The following is a 25,805-nucleotide window of genomic DNA, read 5'->3' on the forward strand; positions in this document are numbered from 1 at the left end:
CAAACACAAATGTGATAACGTGCTTTATTCACAGTGCACCGGAACAACAAGCATGTACGGCCAACCGATAATCGTTTTGAGTAAGTTCACGTTTTGTGTCCAAATTCTTCAGTTATATGATATTTACTGTTAAAACTTGCTTCAATATGATTTATTCTTTATTTCAGACCAGAATACGAAACGTGAAAGTGGTAGAAAAGTCCAGTTTGGAAACATAAACGCTGGCAAGGTAAACATGTTTTCACATGGCCGTCGCCATTTTTCTAGAAAATTCTGAATATGTCATTTTTAACTGTCAAACATATCCGCTTATCACAGACCCAGCGTTTCATGAAAGACAAATTTATTGTTGAAAATTCATTTATTCCTTAAAACAGATAACAATTTTGTGTTCTGTACAGTGTAGCTTGAGTACCAATTATTTGGACTATATACCGTTCATCTGTATTGTCGCGGTCGACGTAACGACATTAAACAAGGAACAACACAACAGTGTATTTCTTGTCTTTACTACAATATTTCATGTCATATGCATCAATAACTGTGTGAAAATGAATAAGATACCATTCAAGAAATATCCATGTGTACTACGAACAACAATAGTCAGCGAATGTCATCGTGTGACGTCACATCACTAATGTCGCGGTATAGGTAAAAAATTGTGGCAATCAAACTATCATAGGTTAAAAAACACTAAATATTAATCAAACAGTGAAAAGCTATCTAAGTCAAACTAACTGGAACACTCGGAAGTCAATAAATGCCCATTTAAACGTTTTATATTAACTGTTTACGTTGGTACTATCGAAAATATTCTCCTCTGGGCAGTGGGCACACCAGATATTTTGCAAGTAAATCACAAGGTCGCTGGTGTGGTCATAATGTTGCAGAGCCTAAGAATTGTACTGTTACTGGATATTTTCTATCTGATAGCTATCAAACATGTTTCAGTTCACTGCTCGGTATCATGGGTGTATTTTGAGCAGAAGGTAGCGGGGCCCCCATCCCCTCCCTCTTAAAATCTGGCGAGTTAAGACGTTTTAATGTTTCGCCTAATACTGATATTTCATTCATTTTTGTGTAGTTTGGGGCTGTAACATAAAATTTGGTGTCCTCTAACCTATAGGCGGGGCTTAATTTGCATTATTAATGAGGACAAATGCTGATCAGCTGGTAGACGAACATGTAAACATTGCAAACATTTGCTTAATTCATGGATTTTTTTGGATTTTTGCAATAGATTTGTGAAAAACACGATTTTAATAAATATTGACAGATATTTAGCAATGTAACTGCAGGTAAGAACATTTTTCGCTAGCATGCGTAAAATAGGTCACGAACTTGACATGTAAACACCACGTAGGTGGCGCAACTCAAATACCGCGAAATTAGTGATGACGCGAGATTAGTGATGTCGAGTATACAGTGTATGGAGTGTTTTTTGGCAGTTGCTGGGGTCTGGTATCAGACCACTAGACCTTGGAGAAAATATCAAGATCCCTGCCAGGAATCGAACAGCCCGAAGAAGTCCCAGAGTTTGAAAACGATAGTGTTTTTGCAAACATAATGCATTATCGAAGGGTTTCAGAAATGGAAGAGGCTAGTTTGGTAACAGGATCTCATGACCTGGATGTCCGGTAATAAACACCCTAGACCTGGAGTCAGGAGGTCTGGTAATCGATATACATGCACTTTCGTGTATTGTATTACTTGTGTATAAGGTAATTTCTGGGAAAAGCATTGATAAGTTGTTACGTTTGCCGTTATGTGTTCTTTTTGTAAATTATATTTATAAATAGCTTTCACTTTGGTTGGAGGCACATTGACTATGAAGTTTTAACTGAACAGTTCCATTATTCACAGTTATTTACACAATTTATAAGCACAATCCATGTCGAAAATACTAAAGAAAGCATAAAGTTTTTTTTAATTTTTTTATCCCTGAGAAGAATCTTAAAATTTCATAAAAGCTTTCATTAAGATGAACAAAGTGTGCTAATTACTATTGTGCAATATCTATACCGCTGACAAAGTGCTTATTACTATAAACTATTAAACTGGCTATCGTGTTTTTCTCTGGATTAAAGATTTATAAATAATTCTGTTTCCTGCCATTTGCAGTGAATTTTAAACAACGAAAAAAGGAATGCAAACTTTTGAACTCATCTCCTGTTTTTGATAAATTATAGTCTCCTCCCTGTAAATACCATTCTCAGTATTTATATTGAAAACCAGACCTCTAGACAACCCATATAGGAGTCTTTGATAGTAACATAATGATTCTGTATGTGAAATATTGCCAAATAATTAAAAAATTAATTATTTTCCTTAAAATAATTGTAATTAATTAATTACTTCTGTAAAAAGCAAGTAATTATAATTGTAATTTAATTGAAACATTTCTATTTTAATTGTAATTAATTAAATACTTTTGAAAATAATTGAACCAAGGTCTATATAGGACTGTACCGGACCCCCAGCCACTGCCTTCAGAAATTTGTAAAAAAAAAATATTCTTGTCTGTAAGCTTTACAGTTTTGGTTTATTTGGCAGTGTGTACTTAGTGCATGTATATTACAAATTAACTTAAGGTTTCTTTATTTTAGCTAGCATTGAATTGATTGTTTTCTTGCTTAATTTAAAAAAAAACAACAACATAATATTTAATTTGGCAGTAAACAGTGCTCGCGCTGCCAGTCGACATTGTTGTCAAATGGCGATTATTTTACGAAAATGTCGAAAAAATAAAAAAAATGTCGAGAGAAATTGGCGATTATTTTATACTGAAGCTGCAAAAAAAAATATCAAAAATTTTCCTTTACCTATCATAAAGAACATGTTTGTTTATTGACAAAGACATGCGAGATCCAAGGCAGGAAGCGCATGCCTCTAGGCAATTATTGACATTACACAACAAAAACATGTTCATTACCTCATAAATTGACTGTGTCATCGCTATTGATTGATAATCCAATCTACCAGGTGTCCAACCTGGAGCATTGATTTTTCACACTGTAATTATTATTTCTCGGATCACTATAATCGCCAACAATTTCTATGAAAAATTTGATATTGCATGAATTTTGGCATAATTTAAACTGAAACTGATTGCAGAAATAAACGAATCTATTCAGTTGATCAAGATCAAGTTGCAACCAAAAAAAACAGATGCTGATAGAACATACCGACAATTAATAAATTGTATTTGCAATATCCAGCAGGTAGTAGCTAGGCTATTTTAATAAAAAATACTTGCAAAAATTGCAACAGTTACTGCTTTTTGCGAAAATCAGGAAAATTCTTACCCGAACCTGCAGGGTATTTCGGACAACACAAATTTGGATAAGTCACTACACAGTGTCAGACAAGGTAGAAAGCATAAAAAATTGATTAGATTACTTTAGTGTAAATGTTTTTTCAATAAATCCGCTGCAGATTCAACTAAAACACGAAACACAGAATTATTGGTAGGTTTTAACAGGAATAATGTTTGCAAGGCTTAAATGGCTTTCTCACACACAAGGCAAAGCACTACTGTTGCACATAACAGTACCTCAGTCTGTAAAATCATTCATTAAATATTTTTTTTAGTAATATCTTCACAAAAATTTAGACGGTACTTGGCTCACACAGTGTTCGAAATTCGCGGTAGTCCGATAGCCCGAGCCTACCAAATTTCAGCTCGGGCTACCGATTTTTCGCAGATACACGCCCGACCAGGCTACCAAATTTTCGTAATTTGATTAAAATTCTTGCTAATTAAATGAGTATAGCATCAGGATTTCATATGATCTCCATTTATAAAAGCTAAGAAGGCATCACGCATCCTCTAGACTGAGGAACGCTTATTGAATTATTGTTCTTTTTTGCACTCTCATGTGTTGACAATCAAACGCAAAGTATCAAAGACCCTAATTGGCTGAATACAATTACCTCTAGTGTAACAGATAATTTGATTAGCTTTCACACTTTTTGCGAAAATCTCACAAGTACCTGAAGTAGGCGGAGCTTAAATTATGCTAGCAGCGTTTGTGTGTGTATTCAGCAATCATTTTGACATCTTCCGAATTGCCAAGGAGTGTCATGTCTGGTGCTTTTGGACTCTGGCGATGCTGATCTGGACTGGAGTATTTAGAGTTAAATTTTTTTCAAAAACATAGCAAACATGTATATCTTTTTTATTCCTTCAAACATGCATAGAGATGTCTGTAAAACAAAATGTCATATGGTGCAAAACTTAAGTATTTTAAGGTGTTAAAGTTCGGGCTAGTGAAATTGGTGTCGGGCTTGGAAAATTCCCTATCTGGTAGCCCGAACAGGCTAGTGGATTCAGATCTGAATTTCATACACTGATCACATATATTTCGGATATATAAATATTAAATCAGGCATTTTTGCTTTTTAGGCTATAGCTGATGTTATCCGAACATGTCTTGGCCCAAGGTCCATGCTCAAGATGTTAATGGACCCTATGGGAGGAATTGTCATGACGAACGATGGAAATGCAATTTTGAGAGAGGTGTGTTATTGTTTATACATGAGAACACAATAACTGGACAAGATCTTGATACTAAGAAAGACTGAATTCCATTAGGTCCATAGCTGTGTCAGTTTGCAAAAATCTACTTAATTGAGTGACTGGCCTCATACACACATACAAATCATGAAATGTGTACTTTTTTTAAATACAAATTTTGTTTTAAATAGTGCTTAAGAATATTGCATAATTATGTGAACTGGATGATGTACAGTCTGATGAATTGACCCATTAGAATGTATAGTTAAGTATATAATTGAACTTTTACTTTCTACATGTAGGTATGAAATACAAATTTCAGGAACTTTGTTTCGTTATATAAAGGCATGTGTCAATGAGAAAAAGTTTTTGTGGAACATCAGTTAATTTAGACATGATATTGAATGAAAGTTTTACCCTTCATTTTAGAAAAGCTAATAGTGTGTATATATTTTAAACATAGATAAATGTGCAGCATCCAGCGGCCAAGTCTTTCATTGAGGTAGCTCGAACACAGGATGAAGAAGTGGGAGATGGAACAACATCTGTCATTATCTTAGGTAAGATTACACTTCAGTAAGCAGTCATTGATATGTAAGAATTTAGAATGCATATCTCTATGTGTAAGATAAAAGACTATTAAGTCATAATAGGGGCTTCTGTATGGTCACTGATGTAGGTTTGAAACCTGAATGAGAAGTAGAATTCTTATATTTGATGAAGCCGTCCATCTGGCTGACTGAAAGTTGGTGGTAATTATGCCCCCCCCCCACTTGAAGAAACGGGGGTAAAATTCTTCGTACCTGTCAATTGAATCAGTAGGTCAGTCCGTCTTGTGGTAGGGCGAACAGCTTCCGTCCACTAACTTGAGACCCACTTAGCCCAGAACCTTCAAACTTTAATTCATGATTGGGCATATGAAGTTGATGACCCTTATTGTTTTGGGGATTTGTAAGTCAAAGGTCAAGGTTATAGTGATCATGTGACTGAGTATGGGAGAACCCATCATGGGGGCATAAGTGAACAAACAACTCTTCTAACTTTATTTCTAGTAATTTCTACTCTTAAGACATTTTACAATTATTTGTTGTTGAGCTTGATTTGAACCAATAGTCTTGGGGTTAGGAGTTTAACACTGCACCTCAGTACCACTGAATTTCTTTGGCGTGTTTAGAAAGATGCATTGTATTTGAAAATAAATTTCAGGTGGGGAGATGTTGTCTGTAGCTGAACCATTCTTAGAACAGCAGATGCACCCAACAGTTATTATCAGTGCATTTAGACTGGCACTTGAGGATCTTCTGGAAATACTGAAGAAAAAGATAAGGTAAATGCGTAAATATACATCAATATACATACCACTTGTTTCTGACACATGTAACATTTTAATAACCTCCCTTCATCTGAAAAAATTTCATCACATATTCTGTCAGTGTGAGTTTTTTTTACACTTAATGAAGATAATTGAAAACTTCCTCTGTCTTCTCAGAGTGTCATTTCCAGTATTGAACAATTTCAAATGCTGGTTACAGGTTACTACTTGCTATATGTGACAGAGCATGTGATTTTGGGTCCAAATGCAATTTTGGTCAAAAATGGGGTTTTGGGCTAATCTGACAGATTGACCAATTCTTGAGTAAAAATCTTCAATTTGACAACAAAAATCAGCCGTTGTCATGGAGATATTACCACTTTTCGGACACCATGTTTTTGTCTAACTGTATCAAAATTGAGGCAGTATATCTTAATAATGACTCCATATTTAAATAATATCAAGATAAAATACATGATAAAATAACAAAAGCAACATGCAATTAATGGAATGTATCTCTTTTTGTCTCTTTCTTTCATGTAGTATAAAAATATTTATACTCTAAAATCGTTTCTATAGCAACACTGTTGTTTAGCCTCTTTTTTAACAGTCTCTTGATGAATCTAGCAACAAATTACATAGAATGTGAAATAAATACACAAGTAACTTTTTCTAGTGTGCAAACAGTTTACAGACAACTGTTTTATGACATTCTTTTGAACAAAATACAGACTTTATTTGATATCAATTTAGACAACATCCCAAAAAGTAGGACATTAAACTTATTGTTATAGACACCTTATCTATTAAACAGTAAGAAAGAAAATCAGGCAAGAAGATATAATTATTAGACTGTTATTATCAACTGTGAGTTTGCTAAAATTTCTGAAGACTTAGATATACTGATCAGTGAATCATTACCATGGCAACGATGTGGTATATTCTTACAAAAATGCTAACATTACCATGGCAACAATGTGGTATTTTCTTACAAAAATACTAACATTTTTGTTAATTTCTTTGTAATAATTTGAATATTTGAAGTGTTTTTCCATATATTTACACCAAAAGCTGTCTGTTTTCTTATTTAAAAGTAAGAGACATCATTCCATGCAAATAAATGTAATATTGTTTGAGAAATACATACTTTACAGATACACTCTCTCAGTTACAACTCTTGCCATTTTAAGGCAGACTTGTGTGATAACATAGTGCTTTGCTGATGCAATCATTACATATGAAAATATATTCACTAACATAATACAGCTTAACAAATATAACATATAAACAAGAAAGATGTTGTTTACATATGATAATATCCAAAATAATTTAAAAGTCAAATTAATGTTACCATGGCAACAATGCACTGTTTTCTTAAAATAGTAGTATTTTTGCAAATTTTCCAGAAAGAATCAAAGCATTCATTTAGCATCTGTTCAGTATACATTTGTTTTACAACACTAATGGTCAATTATGATCATTTATAAAAAAAAACATATTTCATGTAATATAACTTGACATTGAGAACTACATATTTTCCTGATATGCCTACCTGCATTACAACTCTGCCATTTTATGGCAGATTTGTGTTATGACATGTTTTGTTGATGCAATGATTACACATAAAGATATTTTCTTGCAGAACATAGTCTGATTAGCAGAATATAAACAAGAAACATGCTGTCTACATAATCAAACAAATCTAAATTTAAGTCAAATTTGTGTTACCATGGCAACTCACAATGTTTTGCAACAAAAATTAGCTATTTCTGCAAAGTTCATGTAAAAATATCTTTTAACACAATTATAACCATGGATTTACATGATTAATTCTTGAAATAAAATATATTATATTTAGCCAGTAACAAATATTTTCTGCTATATTGGAAGTTTTCTGTCATGGCCATTTCTGGGAAAATCTTTCCTATACTCACAATGGCAAGGCAGTTTTGATTGTAAAAATGTTTCATCCAAAGGTTGTGCTTTAAATGTCACACATGTTGTAGTTTTGAAACAATTAGGATTCATACAACAGACATGTCTTAGTATTTCATGCATGTAGTTTTGGAAAATTCATAAGTTAAATTCTGTATTGTTAGAACAATTAAGATAGTGCTTTTCAAACCACTTCACAGCTGTCATGGCAACAAAACACTTATAAAATACTTTTACCCAATATTTCTCACAGTTGACTAAGTTTTACTTTTTCTTGAAACACATTTGTAATTTGAATTAGAATGTTTAACTTTTTCAGGTCATGAGGGCAGGAAACATGACCTTATTTGTGCAATATGGAGTTATTTGCTCATATCAGTATTTGTGACATGCACTCTATTCCATAGGCATGATTTCAGCTGGATGATCAGTAGAACATATTAATTCCTTCTGTTTCATTCCTATTCACATATTCATAGTTCTTTCATCACTGCAAAACAAAAGTCAACAACATTAGAACTTCATTTTAAGATTATTATAAGGTTACAGAATATAAGACTGTAAAGCATCTTTTTAAGCTTAAGGGGAATTGATAAGTATAAACTCATCCAAGAATCTTACAGTATTCAAGCAGAAAAAGTAGCTTTTCAAGAATACATAAGCTAGCTAAGATTCTGACAGACTAGACATACAATTCATGCAATCATACTTAATGTAAACATACATACATGATATATTTAATTATTATATATCATTACTTATTCACTTCTTATTATACTAACACATATTTGTTGAATGGGTCTATAATTAAAATCTTTTCTCTTAAAATGTTATGAGTAAAATAGATCATTTATGTTTATGTTACTTTAATGTCTCTATCTTTCTTAGAATAGCAGTATAGTAACTGTAAAAATGTATGAAGAAATTTACAAACCCCCAAATAATCCAGCTTGTGGGGTATAGACCTTCCTGGAAAATCCTTTAACTGTTTCAGGTCATTGCATCAAGCCAAACAATCTTCAGTGGTTGATCTGTAAAATGAAACAAAATGCTGAAAAAAGCTGAAATGTAAGATAAAAATGCCCTGGGCAGTTAGCTCAGTACATAGAGCACAAAGACTTCTATAAGAAGAGTAATAGGTTTGAATCCCTGGCAAGACTTTCAAAACAAAATGTATCTAAAGCTAATTCATTTTACAAAGTGGTTGTCAGTGACATGCCAAGAACAGTACAAAATGGTGAGGAATCCAGAAATAATGGCCAAGTGAACAGTATGCAAATTTAACAAAAAATTGAAAAGCTTTGGAAAAAACTGTCTCATTCCAAGTAAAAACAATATTTATGCCTTGTAGAAGTTTTATGTATGGACTGATTTGACATTACAAGTAAGAAATAAGTAATTGAAGCTGACAATAGATGTGTTTCAACTGTTCCTGATCAGTCACTTTCATGGCATGGCTATATAAAATGATCAGGGCTTTAATTATGTAACTAAACACTATGACTGACTGTTGTGTTTTTGTCTGGCACCAGAGTCACAAAGTCTTCTTGCATAGAATCTAATTGTCTTGCATACTGATTCTACTGAATAAGAGTCAAAACCAATTAAAAAAAGTTTAATTCATGGCAGATTTAGTAAATAATATATAGTCTACAATACAGTGACACTTGTAAATAAAATGTGAATTGCGCTACCTCCAAACTGTCATTAGTGTCAAATCCGGGCTATTTTTCGAAAAGATATCGGACAAAACAGTCGATATGAACTCAAATAATATTTTAAACCCTACATACCGCTTAAATACTTACTTACCTTGAGATTCGTTAACTGTCATTCTTTATACAATCGAAATAAATCATCAAATAACTGTTTCTGGTAGTTTCATTTTCTCAGCGACCTTCGATGTTTACAAATGGCGTGTCGATTCAAAGGGCGATAAATTATCAATCATTTAATTTTTTTAAAGAAATGGAATTGCAAACACGGAAATGTTTATGTCACTTCATTTATTTCTTGTGGCAAGGTAGAGTATTATTGAAAACAATTATGCATTAATTGCCGCGAACACGTGGTAACGTCCACCATTTTTTGTGACGTAACTTTAATCGATGTTTTCTCAAATGACGTAACGCCGAATTTGGACCCAAAATGTCATGATGCGTCACATATGTTCACCATTTCGTTTGATAAAACCTTTCCACTTACTGAGTAAATCATACATTATAACATAGCACATCATAGTCACATGAAAGTGAATGTATTGAAAGATGCACAATGGCAACTCTCGCATACATCTTTAATCGGGAACCTTCTATTATAAAGGTTTGAACTTCTAAAACATTGCTGAGGAAAAATGTACTGTAGATAGATCTTTTTTTTTCATTTGGAAGTGAATATCTAAGTGCAGTATTCTGATATACCAAGATCTGTGTTTTCTTTTACCCACCAACTGATTATCATCATACATTGCAGATAATTTAGTTTCAAGAATTTTTAAAAGTGAACATAATTGGAACTATTGTCAATTTTCAGCACACATGTTGATACCAGTAGCAGAGATGAGATGATGAAAATAATAAAAAGCTCAGTCGGGACTAAATTCATCAATAAATGGTACATATTTTTAATCTTTATATTTCCTCCAATCTGCTGTATTTCTGTAAATCATCAGAAACTGATTATTATTAAGTTTTAATCTTGACCATTCAAATGATAGCTTTCCAAGGAATTGCTGTTAGCATCATAATTGCATTCAGGTTTAAGGTTTTATTACAAGTACCTCCAATGGCAAAGTTCATGACAAGGGTAGTTGGGTGAGAGTTACAAGCCACATTACATGTTTGGCTGTAAAAACACCATGCTGTTTAAAAGGCCACCTGACTTGGTAGTGACATATTGTTTTGGGGATTCTGAGTTTGGTGTTGGCATGATTGGTGAGATATGATTGAATTAGATTTAAACTATATTGTTTCAGGTCTGATTTGGCATGCAAGATTGCACTGGAAGCCACTACAACTGTAGCCCTAGAAGAAAATGGAAGAAAGGAAATTGATATTAAGAGATATGCAAAAGTTGAAAAGGTAAACACTAGTGGAGCAGATAAATACTAGATGTGTTTGTATTTGCATCTCAAGTTCAAAATTTTAGGTGAAGTTGCATGTAGAAATTCATGTATTTGTGACATTCACAAGTTCCGTGAAAATATTGAAAAAAGGTTAAAATGCATGGAAATATTTGTCTTTTGTTAAAAAACTATAAAAATATGCAGTCTTGTTAATTGTCAGTTTTAAAAAAATTGTTGTCATAATCAGCCAGTCAGTTGCTAGACCTAGTCACCATGCTAGTACATGTATCTGTCTGTGCACCTGTGATAACTCCTGAAAGGATTGGTGGATTAGTTCATTCTAAGATCTTGAGATACAGGTAAAGGATGATTTTGGTATTATCCACAAGATTTTTGCCACAGTTTTGTCCAGTTTTCGACTTAAAGAGGGAGAAGTAAAGTATAGTATTTAATTCCTAAGTGACCAAATTTTACTAAAATTTTCAGGCTTTTTGACAAACTAAATAATACCCTTGTAACAAAGCTTTCTTGTATGGAATAAAGACATGTTTTGCAGCTATGAAATGTCTGTCAAGAACCTGACTTTCAGACTTACATGACTGTGTAAAAGATTTAAAGCAGTAAATGAATTCAATCCATTCAACCATATACAGCAGATGTCAAAATCACAGAGAATCGTACTGCTGTGAACTGATTATAATTGCATAACTGACATACTGCTGGAAAAAGTGTTCAGCTCATCACAAGTTAGCTTCCATCACCAGACAAATTACACATGTATTCTATTGCTGTTACAGATCCCAGGAGGAACTATAGATGATTCCGAGGTTTTGAAAGGAGTTATGATCAACAAAGATGTTGTACATCCTAAAATGAAAAGGTATTTTTAACAGAAAGCATGCTTCTTGCAACTTTATCTTATATATTCTAAGTTAGCTTAAGAGCTTTGGTAATTCATGCTTTGTTTATTCAAAACATTGTTTATTGCTAATGATTGTTTCTAACACCTTTCAACATTTTCAGAAAGAAAATTTGAAATTATCAGATTTGATTCTTCAAGCTAACTTTAAATTTAAAGTATTCATAAGGATTTACTGATAAATGTAGGTGTTTTGTTTTGTAAGTCTTTTTCAGTCTTTAAGACTCAGTTGAGGTCATTATCTGTTAAAAGCAGATTCAGTAAATGGATTTAATCTTTCAGATCCATACTTTGAGGGAATTGGTTATTAGAAGCAGTATGCATCTCTAAAATGAATTTGATCTTTGAGATTATAATTTGGGACTGTAATCTGTAAAAAGCAATATACATCTTACCTTTATAAATGGATTTGACTTTTGAGATCCATACCCAATTTGAGGTCATTTTCTGTTAAAAGCAGTACACATCTAACTTCTGTAAATATATTATCTTTGAGATATATCATTTAGGGCTATTATCTTTGAAAAGCAGTACCGCTTTAACTTCTATAAATGGATTTAATCTTTGGGATCTGTACTCAGTTCAGGCCATTATCTTTAAAAGCAGCACACATCTATAACTTTTATAAAAGGATTTGATTTTTGAGGTCCATTCTCTATTTAAGGTAATAATTTGTAAAAAGCAGCACACATCTAACTTCTGTCAATGGACATGATCTTTGAGATCGATCTTCAATTTAGGGCCATTATCTGTAAAAAGGGCCATTAACTGTAAAAAGCGATACCCAAATAGATCTGTTTTTTGTGATCCAAACATAATTTTATGTCAGTATGTTAGAAGCAATACACATTTGATATTTGAGCAGCTATGAGAGTAACATCACTTACCAAAACCTTAAACAAAATCTTTGGTGAAAAAATTGTTGGTTTAAGTTGTTTATGTTGCTTTTTAACATCTGAGACATACACGAATAATGTACAGATTTCATTCTTATAATCGTAAATATTGAAATGATGTATTTCAATATTTCAGACGTTTAGAGAATCCTAGAATATTACTTCTTGACTGCAATCTAGAATACAAAAAGGGAGAAAGTCAGGTTAGTATATGGTATGGGTAGATATTGAAGAAGGATAAACATTGTTTGAGAATTAATAATGGTATCTTTTGTAAGCATCTCTCTGCCATTTGCTGGTTTTGAAGAAAGATAAATTAGTGCATCTGCATAGCAGAAGATTAAATATATTTTCAAAGGCATCTATACTAACTTGACTAAGATGTCTTTAGTGTGAGCTAATGTTTTCTGTAAGGATTTTACAGGGAACAATAATCCTGCTCATAGTCTTGCACCTCTTAATGATGTGTTGGGGAGAAATGTCAGCAAGTACTGAGAAAATACACAAGATAAATCAATATTTATATTTTTAAGTTGTGCATATAATGCCAATAAATTTAATGTTGTTTTTTAAGCACATTTCAAGTTGTCAAATGTTTTTACATGTTTCTATTATCTTTCCAATGAATGAAATGCATGTGTAAAATTTTGATATATTACTTTTGTATTTGCTGAATCTTACTGTTTTTTGATGCAAATTCGATATTCTTTTACAGACAAATATAGAAATTTCAAAAGAAGAGGATTTTGCGTGAGTATACCTTATATTGTCATATTTTATGTCTAGCACTTGTACATCATGCAGCAAGTACATTTAACTATCTTTGCAGTATTCTCATCTCTTTTAAATAAAAACATTTAAATTAAAAAAATTTGTGTCAACATTACAGTACTAGTATATTGATAATAAAATTTACTTTGTATAGTTATTGAATTCAGTTTTGAGTAATAATTTCTCATTATCTTTATGCCAACATGTGGCAAGTTGTTTATTAAGAGTCACTTTTTCCTCAACATTTTGTTAGTAAAAAAGTCGCAGGAAGACGCCCTCCTGCTGGCTTGTGGAAGGTTCTTTGATATACATATGTCTGTAATACTACACAGAAATGTATCTTAAACCGTCCCCATCAAATCTTGTAAAGTTCTTGCTCTTGGTGTAACTTGAAAACCTAAATGCTAACATTTTCAGGAAGATTTTGAAGATGGAAGAAGAATTTATTGAGAAGATGTGTAGTGAAGTAATTGCAGTAAAACCAGACCTTGTTATCACTGAGAAGGGAATTTCAGATCTTGCTCAGCATTACCTCATTAGGGCTGGAATCACATGTATCCGAAGAGTGAGGAAATCAGATAATAACAGAATCGCAAGGTAATTCCAATTATAGAACATGTAAATTTCTGCCTTTTACCCTTCAAAGCTTGCTATTTTAAGAATTTAAAGTCTACTAGAGAAGTCTGGACGTTCTTAGTTCCAAGTCAGAGTTTTGGGGGATTTTAAAAAGAAAAAACAAATTTGAGAAAATGTTCCTCGGTAAAAGCATTTTGCCTTCCCATTCATAAAATACAATACTTAGAGACTTTTACAGAAATAAAATAAAAAGTTTTTTGGGAACAAAAGTGGTCAGAATAAATTAACAGAAATCATTCCAAAGCAATCCTCAACAAGAACAGCTAAAATTAGCCATCAGAAAATATGACTAACATAAGCTGGATATGCCAGTTTTATATAAAAACGTACTGAAAACAAGAAAAAAATCTACATTATTATACCATCTCATGAGAGATGATGACCCTCTTGTTTCTGCCTACCTGTGAACATTTTGTACTGTATATATACAGAGCGTGTGGGGCAACAGTCGTAAACCGTACAGATGAATTGAGGGAAGAGGATATAGGAACTGAGTGTGGACTGTTTGAAGTGAAGAAGATTGGAGACGAGTAAGTGTACAACTTCTGCTTTCTCGTTTCATTTTTTGAGTCGGCTAAAGGCTGAAAGCCTTTTGACGAGTCCTTGCTGTTCAGCGATTCTCTAAATGGACCGAATAACACGTGAAGGGATGTAGTTCCATTAGATTTCTCAAACTTCAAACAGTTCACTGCATGAATGAAGTTAAGTTGTGTCAATTCCCTTTGCTATGTCCAATATACGATGTAATCTGTCATATTTATGACTTGTAATTGTGCAATACTCGAATGTAACTCATTAAGCATAAATGTGCATTTTAAGAATTGCGCAGGCTTACAAAGCTTGGGTAACATCCAGCGAGAGACAAAAAATAGTTCCACAGGGCTCCAGATAAGATGCATATTAGCGTAAATTACGTATAGAAATAATGCAAATACGCATGTCTAATAATTTCTAAGCGTATAAAAACGTATATAAAATTACAGAAACGCACACAATGCTTTTTTTAAAAACAAAATCTGAATCGTCTGGATGCGTTAGGTAACATAGCCGATCAGCCTTAATTCTCCCACATTGAACGTAAACACGCATCGTATGATTTCTATAAACTTTGCGTGGGTTGAATTTTGCAGTCAGTAAACGGATAAATTATCGGAAGAAGAAGCTCTTACCGGTTTGTTTAGTTACTACTGATATTAAAAATGATTTTAATTCTTATTTTTCGAGAAATAAACAAATCGACGAAACATTAAATTGTATTTTCTTGTAGTTTTTGAAATCGAAAGTAGATCGTCTATGTTTGGCTGCTTTCACGAAACGAAACAACTTTTTTATGAAAAGATTTAAATAAGAGGTAATTTAACCGTAAACTTCAATGTCAGATACTGCCAATTGCTGCTAAATGTCTTCGTATCATCACAAATTGTAAAATATATTGTTGAAACTGGAGAAAAGTGTAATCGTATCCGGATATAATATTTTGCGTAAATTTTGTGCTGTGTTATGAAATTTTAAGAAAAAAACTAAAAACAAACTGAAACTGGTAGACTATACTGTCAGTACATCAATCATTAGCCGACTCAGGCCCTTCAGGCCTTTGATTATTATTTTATATTTCCTATACTAGATTTAAATATTTTAAGTACTGACCAAATTGTACTCTCATCTGTAGTATCATGAAATGACATCACATTGCAGGTTTAGCAACTCTTGCTTGCATTTTTTAATCCCCTGCCTCAAGTGGTGGGGGTTATAGGAATGGTCTCCGTCCATCCTTTCTGTCCTTCCTAAACATTTTGTGTCCGAAGGGTTTTCATGAAACTTGGGTCAAATGATCACCTCATCAAGACGATGTGCAGAATCCATGAGAAGCCATGTCGGTTCAAGGTCAAGGTCACAACTCAAGGTCAAAGGTTTGAGCCTTCCATTTCGTGTCCGCTCTATATCTATCAAACCCCTTGAAGGATAATCATGAAACTTGAATCAAATGATCACCTCATCAAGACAATATGCAGAACCCATGAGTCAGCCATGTCGTTTCAAGGTCAAGGTCACAACTCAAGGTCAAAAATTTGATGCTACCATTTTGTGTCCGCTCAGTATCTCTTAAACCTCTTGAAGGATAATAATGAAACTTGAATTAAATTATCACCTCATCAAGACAATGTGCAGAACTCATGAGTCAGCCATGTCAGCTCAAGTTCAAGGTCACAACTTAGAGTCAAAGGTTTGAGCCTTCCATTTTGTGTTCATTCTGTATCTCCTAAACCCCTTGAAGGATTTGCATTAAACTTGGGTCAAATGATCACCTCATCAAGAACTCATGAGTCAGCCATGTCAACTCAAGGTCAAGGTCACAACTCAAGGTCAAAGGTTTGAACTCTGTATCTCCTAAACCCCTTTTAGGATTTTCATGAAACTTGGGTCAAATGATCACCTCATCTAGACGTTGTGCAGAATTCATGGGTCAGCCATGTCAGTTCAAGGTTAAGGTCACAGCTCAAGGTCAAAGGTTTACCCTTTCACTATCCATACCAGTGGTGGGGGATTTAGCTGTCTTTCAGACTGCCTTGTTTTTTTTTCATAATTTTACCCTTTTCCACGTAGAAATTTTGGAGAGAGTGTTTGCATATAAGCAGGATCTCATGACCAATTGTTTTGATTGCTTTAAAATTATTCGTAAGTCTTTGGCATCATGAACAGACCATTCTGGCCATGTTACATATCTCTGACTTACATAGTTTACAAAATTTTAATCTTTTTTCACTGTAGAAATTTTGCTTAAACTTTTTTATATAAGCTACTATTAGGGGGAAGTGCTTCAAATAATCATTTGTGTTGTCCTTCGACAGTTCTTGTTATATTTAGTGAGTATATTAAGCAATACAAAAGTTACATACAGCAATACGTTTTTGGAAAGGTATTCTCAATCCCTTAACAATATTTAACAAAACTGATTAAAAGAGCTTATGTCTACAAAAGATACAATTTCTTAAAGTATTCTATACCACCTTCAGTCTTCAGATGTATTCCTCACAAATTTAGAAGGACTATGCAAATTAAGGCCAATTAATAGAAAAATAAGCAACAAAAAAAATAACAGTATATACAACTGACTAATTCAGATCAGACCCCAAATTTTCAATGTGGTAGTTTATATTTCTTGATCTAAATATCTGATATGTTCAGCACATTTGAAATAAAGGCATTTTGTGCCTTAAAAACATAAAATATCCCATTTGATAATAAGGTCTCCTTAAAAATATTGTCAGTTCCTGAAAAAGTATGTGAAAACGTATTTTTAATTGGCACTTTACTAATGATGAAGTAAAAACCAACTTTTCCAGGTACTTCACATTCTTAACAGAGTGCAAAAATCCAAAAGCCTGTACCATACTGTTACGTGGTGCTAGTAAAGACATTCTGAATGAAGTGGAAAGGAATCTCCAAGATGCTATGAACGTAACCAGGAATGTCATGCAGGACCCTTACCTTGTACCTGGGGGCGGGGCAGCCGAGATGGCACTTGCTCAGGTTGGAACATGGTTTCATATGTTTTTCCCTTAATGTTGTTTCAGAGAGATGTAGGGATGGGATGAGAATGATGGTTATGCCTAGTATTTATTCATTTCATATGTTAATCAGTAAAGAAATGTAAACTATATATGAAACATCATTCTGGAGTATGTAAATCAGCAGCCCATCTTGTTATCATATTACTAGTAAACAGGAGGCAGTTAATCGGAACAATTAAAAGAACAGGTGTCTTGATTATATGTCACCCAGTTGTAAGGCTGGTGGTTCTTCCAAGCTTCCTGTCCATGCCTGAAACAAGGCCAGGAGTTGCACCTGGGGTCTTCCTCCACCATTAAAGGCTGGGAAAAGTTGTCATAAGACATAAATTGTGTTAGCATAACTTAAAATCCAACTTTCTCCAGGTTGTATGACACTAGTGCTTGTTTCCTGTGTTACAGTTGCTTACACATAGCCTGTACGTTTAAAGCCAGTCTCTGACTACTGCGTCAGGAAGTCTACTCCTTGGCTCAGTGGTTAGAGAATGAGACTAGCACCTGAGCGACATGGGTTTGAATCCTGCCACAGGCTGTGACAGGCAGTTGGGATTTTTAGTCATGAAAAGCTATGCTCTTCGATTTGTTATGGCTTAAAGTTGTAAGACCTGGAAGCTGATCTTTAAAGTTATTCAGATACAATTTAACTGATTTCACATCAAGTTGGAAAAAAGTAGCAAAGAATGAACTTAAGTATCAAGATACTAAGGAAAAAAAATCACAACTTGAAATCTTCACAAATGTGGAATATCTGTACCCTACTAATAATGATTAGGGTTTATCTGTCTTTGTTTTTATTTCGTAATATCATTATTGTAACTTGTAACTTACACATAGAACAAAATTTACAGGAATTGAATGAAAAGGCAAAGAGTATAACTGGAGTACACCAGTGGCCGTACCGTGCAGTTGCTCGTGCGCTGGAAGTGATACCAAGAACCTTGATACAGAACTGTGGAGCTAGTACCATTAGAACACTAACGGCTCTTAGAGTAAGTGACATTGATTGGTACAGTTAGGGTGACATAGACTTGTATTGTTAGGGTGAGTTACATTGACGCATACAGTTAATCCCTGAGTGAGTGACATTGACTGGTACAGTTACAGTGAGTGGCAATGACATATACAGCTAGGGTGACATTGACTTGTACAGTTAGTGTGAGTGACATTGACTCGTTCAGATAATTTGCAAACTTAAGAAAACAACAGTTTTGTTCAGTTTAGTTTTACATCAGCTGTGAACTGTCATACGTTTTTCATGAAAGCTCTCAAGGTATTGTGAGTTCTTTTTTTTGTCAGATATTCACAAAGCAATATCATGTCCATAAATCTACTAAGCACCAAACCTGTTAATGTGAATATGTTGGTTGTCTGTCAAGATGTGAAACAAAACTGACTGGAAAATTACCCAACTATGGTATATCAGGTATCATTTATTCATTGTCTTGCTGGTAATACTTTTGTACTTGCTTGGATTTTAGATGAATTTCTTGGTTTGTCAGTGTGTGCAGATTCACCAATTAAATTTTCATCTATTTTTAGCTCGACTATTCGAAGAATAAGTAGAGCTATCCTACTCACCACGGCGTCGGTGTCGGCGTCACACCTTGGTTAAGTTTTTCGTACCAGTCCACATTTTGACAAAGTCTTTTGAGATAAAGCTTTGAAACTTTCAACACTTGTTTACCATCATCATGGCCAGTTATAGGCAAGAGCATATAACTCCATCAAGGATTTTGGCTGAATTATGGCCCCTTTTGACTTAGAAATCATGGTTAAGTTTTTCGTACCAGTTCATATTTTGACAAAGTCTTTTAAGATAAAGCTTTGAAACTTTCAACACTTGTTTGCCATCACCATGGCCAGTTATAGGCAAGAGTACATAACTCCATCAGGGATTTTGGCTGAATTATGGCCCCTTTCGACTTAGAAATCTTGGTTAAGTTTTTCGTACCAGTTCATATTTAGACAAAGTCTTTTAAGATAAAGCTTTGAAACTTTCAACTCTTGTTTACCATCACCATGGCCAGTTATAGGCAAGAGTACGTAACTCCATCAGGGATTTTGGCTGAATTATGGCCCCTTTCGACTTAGAAATCTTGGTTAAGTTTTTCGTACCAGTTCATATTTAGACAAAGTCTTTTGAGATAAAGCTTTGAAACTTTCAACACTTGTTTACCATCACCATGTCCAGTTATACGCAAGAGCACATAACTCCATCAAGGATTTTGGCTGAATTATGGCCCCTTTTGACTTAGAAATCTGGGTTAATATTTCGTACCAGTTCATATTTTGACAAAGTCTTTTGAGATAAAGCTTTGAAACTTTCAACACCTGTTTACCATCACCATGTTCAGTTATAGGCAAGAGTACATAACTCCATCAAAGATTTTGGCTGAATTATGGCCTCTTTTGACTTAGAAATCTTGGTTAAGTTTTTCGTACCAGTTCATATTTTTTGTAAAGTGTTTGACATATGGCTTTTAAACTTTTATCACTTGTTTAGTATAATAGTCTCTATCTGTAGGAAAGAGAACATAACTCTGTAATCTATTTTGGCTGAATTATGGCCCTTTTTGAACTTTGAAATTGGTTCTGTTTTCATACAAGTCCATGTTTTGTCAAAACTATTTGACATATGGCTTTTAAACTTTGAACACTTGTTTATCATTATGATTTCCATCTGTAGGCAAGAGTACATAACTATTTTGGCTGAATTATGGCCCTTTTTGGACTTTGAAATTGGCTCATATATTGCCATTTAGTGCAAGACTTATCGAAATCAAAGTAATACAGGAACATTGTTTGTCTAATCTATTTATTTCTTTTGTCTGAATATCCGTGGAAATATTTTGACCCCATTCTTCAATCAATTCTTCGAATAGTCGAGCGCGCTGTCATCAGACAGCTCTTGTTAGCTCACCTGAGCCAAAGGCTCATGTTGAGCTTTTGTGACTGCTCAATGTCCGTCGTCCATCCGTCAACATTTTCTAAAAAAATCTTCTTCTTGAAAACCACTAGGCAGAATTACACCAAACTTCACAGGAAGGATCCTTGGGTGGTCCCTTTCAAAATTGTTCAAAGAATTCAGTTCCATGGAGAACTCTGGTTGCCATTGCAACCGAAAGGAAAAACTTTAAAAATCTTCTTGTCCAAAACCGCAAGGTGTAGAGCCTTGATATTTGGCATGTGACATCATCTTATGGTCCTCTATCAAAATTGTTCAAATTGTGCCCCTGGGGTGAAAAGAGGCCCCGCCCTGGGGGTCACAAGTTTTACATAGACTTATATAGTAAAAAACTTTAAAAATCTTCTTGTCTAAAACCACATGACCTAGACCTTTGATATTTTGTATGTAGCATTGTCTTGTGGTCCTCTACCAAAACTTTTCAAATTATGCCCCTGGGTTGAAAAGAGGCCCTGTTTTACATAGACTTATATAGGAAAAAAACTTTAAAAATCTTCTTGCCTGAAACTGCAAGGCCTAGGCTTTTGATATTAAGTATGTTACCTTTCCTAGTGTTTCTCTACCAAATTTGTTCAAATTATGTCTCTAGGGTGAAAAGAGGCCCTGCCCTGGGGGTACAAAGTTTAACATAGACTTATATAGGGAAAAAATTGAAGATCTTCTCATCTGAAAGTTCAAGGCCTAGGCATTTGATATTTGGTGTGTAACATTGCCTGGTTGATCTCTAACAAGTTTGTTCAAATTATGCCCCAGGGGTGAAAAGAGGCCCTGCCCTGGGGGTCACTTGTTATAATTATGAGTTATATAGGAAAATGACTTCAAAAATTATCAGGTCATATATCCTAGACTGTTTAATTATAATTACCTGATGACCCAAGCGATTAGGGATCACTTGACTGTGACCTTGACCTACTGACCTATTTTCTTGTTTTTCAAGATACAGCCTTGAAATTTGGATGACATGTACAGTTTTGCGCCCCAATCTTAAAACTGTCTTTCAGTGACTATGGATCTGACCTACTGACCTACTTTCTAATATTTTAGCGTCAGTTTGCCATTTGAAACGTGGCTCATATTACTCAGGTGAGCGATTTGTAAAAATATGTTATATCCATAGAAACCTCAGTTCTCTGGCCATATGGTCATCAGATTTTTGTCCAAGAAAACTCCAGCGCTATCAGAAGCAGTATTCAGAAGAAACTGGTATATTTTTCAGGCTAAACATGCTCAACCAGAGAATGTATCTTGGGGAGTAAATGGAGAGAATGGTAACATTGTGGACATGAAGGATTATGGTGTATGGGAACCATACTCTGTGAAAGCTCAGACATATAAAACTGCAATAGAGGTAAGAGTTCTATAGCATGTTACACTCAAAGTCATTGTTTAACTGAGAAACTTTTTACACTGTAGTATTTATTCAAGGCAATAGTAACATTATTTCAGCGTTTCATAGATTTTTTTCCATGTTGGCTGTGATATATGACTATTACGTGTGTAAATTTTGTACTTTTACTATTAGCCAGACTTGAAATGTCACTTTATACAAAGTTAAATTCTTGAAGTTAAGTCAGTGTTATTTCCCATTTTCATCTTACTGTAGTTGAGTGACCCATGATTTATTAGAGGTCAAAACTTCAATTTTATCTACAATTTAAAAGTGACAAAGATAAAGATAAGATAAGATAAGATAATATTTATTTAACGTCGGTTATATATAAAAGTTACAACATAAGCTTGAAGCTTGTATCCGACATAAACATATTATCCTATAACATACAAACAAACAAACTGTAAATAAAAGCATCATTAAGACATAGTAAAATTAAGTTCTTCAGATTAAAACCCGAGTATCAAACCTAAAAATTTAATTGAAAGACATATATTACATTGTAGTGATAGAGGTAAGCACATAAATTACTTAAGAAATTAATTCCTAAAAGATACTTAAAAGCCACAGCTATGCAGTGTAGTATAGACTATATATATAGTAGAATAAAAATAAAAAAGGAAGAAACATTCATATTTAATGTATTTTGTTTTTCAGACTGCAATTTTACTGTTACGTATTGATGATATTGTATCTGGAACCAAGAAGCAAATGGAAGCATTGAATGCCCCGGCGGGAGGTGGTGCAGCAGCACCCCCAGCACAGCCAATGGGTCCAGAGGATTGATCAAAGAACTCTGTTAGATAACTTATACAATAGTGTTCTTCTTTCTAACAAAATTATAGATGTGCTTATTTAAATTTCAGAGTGAACAAATGTGCTTAATTTTTTTTATTTGCGAAATACAAGGATTAGTTGATGACAGTAAAAAATAAACACCAAAAAACATGGAAACTTTTTTCTTCCAAAAAAGTATTTGTATGCTAAAAGCATGGCAATGGACTTAAAACTCTCTTTGTTTTACAGAACAGCTTGGACTTAATTACATGTGTGTTCAGATTTTTGTCTAGAAACTCAAGAAAAAGGCATCAAAATATTTATTTCATTTTCAAGTGTCTCATCATGAATGTAATATAATTTTGTATTTTTTTTGCAAAATATAACTTGAATATACTTTATCAGTATCGTTTCCTTTCTTTCTTTGTACATAATGAAGTGGGCTCTCTTTAAGGAGCTGGCTGTAAATCACTTGCCCACCACTGCTGTAGGCTTGAAACCAAGCAATAGAATTGGAATTCTTCCATATGAGGAAGCTGTCCAATTGGCTTAAGGAATTCAGTGATTCTACCCATGTGCCTGCAAGTTTCTCCACCATCTGATGTCACCACATGATCTTCATTCTGGGATCTGAAAATCAGGGTCACCAAAATAGGTGAACGAAAGAGTTCAGTTCTAAATAAAATAAAAAGACCAGTAAGCCGTTACAATTGGATACCTAGGATTTCTTCTTTATTAAACCATTTTTAGCTCACCTGTCACGAAGTGACAATGTGAGCTATTGTGACCGCTTGATGTCCGTCGTCCGTCAACAATTTCTAAAAAAATCTTCTTCTTAAAAACCACTGGGCAGAATTACACCAAACTTCACAGGAATGATCCTTGGGTGGTCCCCTTTCAAAATTGTTCAAAGAATTGAATTGCATCCAGAACTCTGGTTGCCATGGCAACCGAAAGGAAAAACTTAAAAAATCTTCTTGTCCAAAACTGCAGGTCATACGGCTTTGATATTTGGTATGCAGCATCATCTAGTGGTCCTCTACCAAGACTCTTCAAATTATCCCCCTAGGGTCAAATATGGCCCCGCCCTGGGGGTCACATGGTTTACATAGACTTATATTGGGAAAATTTTGAAAATCTTGTCCAAAACCACAAGGCATAGAGCCTTGATATTTAGCATATGACATCATCTAATGGTCCTCTATATAGATTGTTCAAATTATGCCCCTGGGGTGAAAAGAGGCCCCGCCCCGGGGGTCCTAAATTTTACATAGACTTATATAGGAAAAACATTTAAACTTCTTGTCTTAAACCACAATATCTAAGCCTTTGATATTTGGTAAGTAGCATTGCCTTGTGGTCCTCTACCAAAATTGTTCAAAATATGCCCCTTGGGTGAAAAGAGGCCCTGCCCCGGGGGTCCCAAGTTTTACATAGTCCTACATAGAATTTTTTTAAAAAACCTTCTTGCCTGAAAGTATAAGGTCTAGGCCTTTGATATTTGGTATGTAGCATTGCCTAGTGGTCCTTTACCAAGATTGTTCAAATTATGCCCCTGGTGGGGTTACTCATTATATGAGTTATATAGGAAAAAATAATTAAAAAATTATCTGATCATATTTCCTAGACTGTTAACTTAAAATTACCTGATGACCCAAAGTAGGGGTCGTTTGACTGTGACCTTGATCTACTGACCTACTTTCTTGTTTTTAGCTCACCTGTCACAAAGTGACAAGGTGAGCTTTTGTGATCGTGCAGCGTCCGTCGTCCATGCGTCCGTCCGTGCGTAAACTTTTGCTTGTGACCGCTCTAGAGGTCACATTTTTCATGGGGTCTTTATGAAAATTGGTCAGAATGTTCACCTTGATGATATCTAGGTCAAGTTCGAAACTGGGTCATGTGCGGTCAAAAACTAGGTCAGTAGGTCTAAAAATAGAAAAACCTTGTGACCTCTCTAGAGGCCATACTTGTGAATGGATCTCCATTAAAAATAAATCAGAATGTTCATCTTGATGATATCTAGGTCAAGTTCGAAAGTGGGTCACGTGCCTTCAAAAAGTAGGTCAAATAATAGAAAAACGTTGTGACCTCTCTAGAGGCCATATTTTTTATGGGATCTGTATGAAAGTTGGTCTGAATGTTCATCTTGATATTATCTAGGTAAAGTTTGAAACTGGGTCAACTGTGGTCAAAAACTAGGTCAGTAGGTCTTAAAATAGAAAAACCTTGTGACCTCTAGAGGCCATATTGTTCAGTGGATGAGGCCATACCCTTGAATGGATCTTCATGAAAATTGGTCAGAATGTTCACCTTGAGGATATCTAGGTCAAGTTTGAAACTGGGTCACATGCCATCAAAAACTAGGTCAGTAGGTCAAATAATAAAAAAAACCTTGTGACCTCTCTAGAAGCCATACTTTTCATGGGATCTGTATGAAAGTTGGTCTGAATGTTCATCTTGATGATAACTAGGTCAAGTTTGAAACTGGGTCAACTGCAGTCAAAAACTAGGTCAGTAGGTCTAAAATCAGAAAAATCTTTCGACCTCTCTAGAGGCCATATTTTTCAGTGGATGTTCATGTAAATTGATCAGAATGTTCACCTTGATGATATCTAGGTCAGTGTCGAAAGTGGGTCACATGCGCAAAAACTAGGCCAGTAGGTATAAAAATAGAAAAACCTTGTGACCTCTCTAGAGGCCATATTTTTCATGAGATCTGCATGAAAATTAGTGAGAATGTTCACCTTGATGATATCTAGGTCAAGTTCAAAACAGAGTCACGTACCTTCGAAAACTAGGTCAATAGGTCAAATAATAGAAAAACCTTGTGACCTCTAGAAGCCATATTTTTCAATGGATCTTCATGAAAATTGTCAGAATTTTTATCTTGATGATATCTAGGTCAAGTTCAAAACTGGGTCACATGAGCTCAAAAACTAGGTTACTATGTCAAATAATAGAAGAAACGACGTCATACTCAAAACTGGGTCATGTGGGAACAGGTGAGCGATTCAGGACCATCATGGTCCTCTTGTTTAAGATACAGCCTGAAATT

The 25,805-nt window shown here is 34.3% G+C and overlaps 2 protein-coding genes across 2 annotated transcripts in view; one reads left to right on the forward strand and one right to left on the reverse strand.

Moving 5' to 3' along the window:
• Positions 1 to 23,151, forward strand: LOC123566076 (T-complex protein 1 subunit gamma-like). Its single transcript, XM_045359908.2, has 16 exons — positions 1 to 80; positions 168 to 229; positions 4,406 to 4,519; positions 4,980 to 5,076; positions 5,723 to 5,843; positions 10,296 to 10,376; positions 10,738 to 10,843; positions 11,625 to 11,707; positions 12,779 to 12,845; positions 13,358 to 13,392; positions 13,831 to 14,010; positions 14,481 to 14,579; positions 17,394 to 17,580; positions 18,467 to 18,607; positions 21,800 to 21,931; positions 22,631 to 23,151. The coding sequence occupies exons 1-16, from the start codon at positions 53 to 55 to the stop codon at positions 22,757 to 22,759; spliced, it is 1,662 nt and encodes a 553-aa protein (XP_045215843.1). The 5' UTR covers positions 1 to 52; the 3' UTR covers positions 22,760 to 23,151.
• Positions 22,646 to 25,805, reverse strand: part of LOC123566074 (uncharacterized) — a 12,039-nt gene continuing 8,879 nt past the window's right edge. The window contains exon 3 of the transcript XR_008372171.1: positions 22,646 to 23,380. The gene's annotated coding sequence lies outside the window, so the exon portion shown is untranslated. The remainder of the gene's footprint in view (positions 23,381 to 25,805) is intronic.

Source organism: Mercenaria mercenaria, chromosome 8 (assembly GCF_021730395.1).
Source record: "Mercenaria mercenaria strain notata chromosome 8, MADL_Memer_1, whole genome shotgun sequence".
Lineage (NCBI taxonomy): Eukaryota > Metazoa > Mollusca > Bivalvia > Venerida > Veneridae > Mercenaria > Mercenaria mercenaria.